This window comes from Antrostomus carolinensis, unplaced genomic scaffold (genome assembly GCF_000700745.2).
Source record: "Antrostomus carolinensis isolate BGI_N321 unplaced genomic scaffold, ASM70074v2 scaffold30616, whole genome shotgun sequence".
NCBI lineage: Eukaryota > Metazoa > Chordata > Aves > Caprimulgiformes > Caprimulgidae > Antrostomus > Antrostomus carolinensis.
Genome location: NW_010323000.1, coordinates 2707 through 5212, shown reverse-complemented (window position 1 = coordinate 5212; position 2506 = coordinate 2707). Strand labels below are relative to the sequence as shown.

The 2506-nt window shown below is 58.7% G+C and overlaps 1 protein-coding gene across 1 annotated transcript in view; it reads left to right on the top strand.

Annotated features, from left to right (window-relative positions):
* Positions 1-930: 930 nt before the first annotated feature.
* Positions 931-2506, top strand: part of LOC104526886 (proprotein convertase subtilisin/kexin type 7-like) — a gene marked incomplete at both ends in the record, with an annotated part of 3123 nt that continues 1547 nt past the window's right edge. The window contains 2 exon segments of the mRNA XM_010170463.1: positions 931-1021; positions 1402-1456. Coding sequence (XP_010168765.1) covers positions 931-1021; positions 1402-1456 — 146 coding nt within the window.

Below are 2506 nucleotides of genomic sequence, written 5' to 3'. Positions count from 1 at the left end.
GCCCTGCAGGGTGAGTGCGGCGGGGCAGCCTCGAGCTCTGCAGGGGACAGGGACCCCCCCTGTCAGCGTGGAGGTGCTGGAGGCAGCACAGTGCCAGCCTCGCTGGGCTCCACGGGGGCAGCTGGGATGCGGCAGTGAAACGCCGCCTGTGCTGTGTCAGGGGAGAGCTGGGATGGGTGGGTGGTTGCACTGGTTATAAATAGGCTTAAATGAGCTGTGTGCCTGGTTTCCATTTGAAACATCCTTTGTGAGCCGTGTGCCTGGTTTCCATTTGGAACATCCTTTGCCAGCCTAAACTGTGATGCAAAAAGTTAATTTTCAATGGTTTGGGTCACCGAAAACTCAGCACTGAGCCCCTCACTGGTTTTGTTGGAGAGGTGGCCTCGCCCTCCTGGTCTGAGCACAGTCACTGGCATGTCCTGGGTCTCTTGAGCCCTTCCCTCAGCAGGCAATACCCCAGCAGTCCATCCCAAAGCGATGCTGGGCTGTGGAAGGGGAAGCAATTGCTCCAGGCAGGGACTAGCCCTGAAAAGCAGCGGGATAACAGAGGGTGGAATGTGGAGAAGCCCCCGGGGAGCAGCGCTGTGGGTAGGGGGGCTCAGGGGCTCACAGGAGGGAGCCCAGCTGGTGGTCAGTTGTTCTGTCACCATCACCAGCGTGGTTCTGGCAGTGGGACTGGAGGACTTGCTTTGGCAGAAAAGCTGAGTGCAGCAGAGGACGTGGAGCTGCGTGGGAGGGTGCAGCTACGATCCCTCACACACACCTCACCCCTGCGGACTGATCCGTGGGGTTACAGCTCTGGGAGAGCTGGTTCCATCAGGCTGGGAGAGTGAGTGGTCCCAGTGTGAATCTGCCCAGGAACTTCTTTGCACTGTTTGTTCAGCCTCCTTTGATCCACTGTGGTCACGTTTGTTGTCCCTTGTCCTGCAGGCATCAGGGTGCTGGACGGGCCCCTCACTGACAGCATGGAGGCCATCGCCTTCAACAAGCACTATCAGATCAACGACATCTACAGCTGCAGGTGAGTCCCCAGGGGACCCTGAGCCGGGCCAGGGGAGGAGGTCACAGCCCCTGGCTGAGTGCTCACACCAGCTCCTCTCCTCCTGTGGTCAGGGAGCCCTGGCTGAGCCGTGTGACGGGGACTGGAATGTGTGAGAAGTTGGTTGTTCAATAAAAGTCAAACATTTTGTCCACTGGAATCTGCCCCGGGGGCACAACGTAAACATGACAGCGATATCCCAGCAGCCAGGGGCCAACCTGATGGGTGGGAACGCAGAGCACCCTCTGATCCCACTCCTGGTGCTGGGAGTAGCTGGTGGCTGCTTTGTGATGGCAAATGTCAGTGGGAGAACTCTGTCTGCAGCTCCTGGGCCGCTCACTTCACGGCGTCTCTCTTTGCAGCTGGGGTCCAGATGACGATGGGAAAACCGTGGATGGGCCCCATCAGCTGGGGAAGGTAAGAAAGAGCCCGAGCAGCACAGCTCACCCCTGGGCTGGCCCTGTGGTGCTGCAGTTCCTCACCTGCCTGGACAGGGCCAAGCTGTGCTCAGCACATGTTTGTTTGCTCCATTGCTGCCAGCGGGGGTGTTGCACGGTCCCGTGTGTCACCTTGAGGTGACGTTGCTGTGGCAGGGCAGCGTTAGATGAGCTTTGCAAGGAGAGGCTGGTTCCAGCAGGAAAAGGCTCTTTCACAACCTGTGCTGTTATTCTGACATGTTTTGCAACCCCAGGGACGCTCTGCACTCAGGAGAACCCAGCGTTGCCAGTGCTGAGGGTGGCTCTCAAGGCAGGGAGCACACCCTCCAGGGCTGGCAGGAAATAAGGGGCTGGGGTGACGGCTGCATTCGCTCTCGGTGGGACCACAGCGTGGGGAAAGTCAGAGCTGAGGCTGCTCCTTCCCAAGCCATTAAGGTGTTTTCTCAGAGCCTGTGCTGCAGAACTGCTGCAAAACAACCCACCACCCAGGTGCCACAGCGAGGGGTGACTGAGGGACCCCAAAACTGGCACTGCGTTGCCCCCTGAGATGTGGTTCTGCTTCATTTCTCCTTTGCTTGGCAGCCCTTTGCTGGGCTTTTCTGACCACAAGGCAGCAGTTAGTGCCCTGTTTGGAGGCACAGTGACAGCTGAGCTGTCGCTTCACGATGACAAATGGTTTCCAGTTCTGCAAGTTAATTTCTTCTCTCCCTGCGTGCAGAGACAGCTGTAACATGCTCTGGGACACGGAGCACGAGCTGAGCTTCCTTTAGCTCCACAGAGTGTCTGGAGGCTTCCTGGCCAGTGCACTATGTGCCTTCACCTGCCCAAGGGGGGTTGGTTTCCAGGGGGATTGCTTTCTGGGTTGTCCCTCACACTCGTGTCCTCTCTCTCGGTGGGAGTGACCCCTGTGCAAGGTGTCAGCCTGGAAAGGTGCTTCCCACACGGGGCTGGTGGTGTGTTTCTCAGCAAAGGCAAAGCCCAGGTGGATGTGTGGGCTGGGGCCGTGCAGAAGGGCCGTGGCCACGTGGGG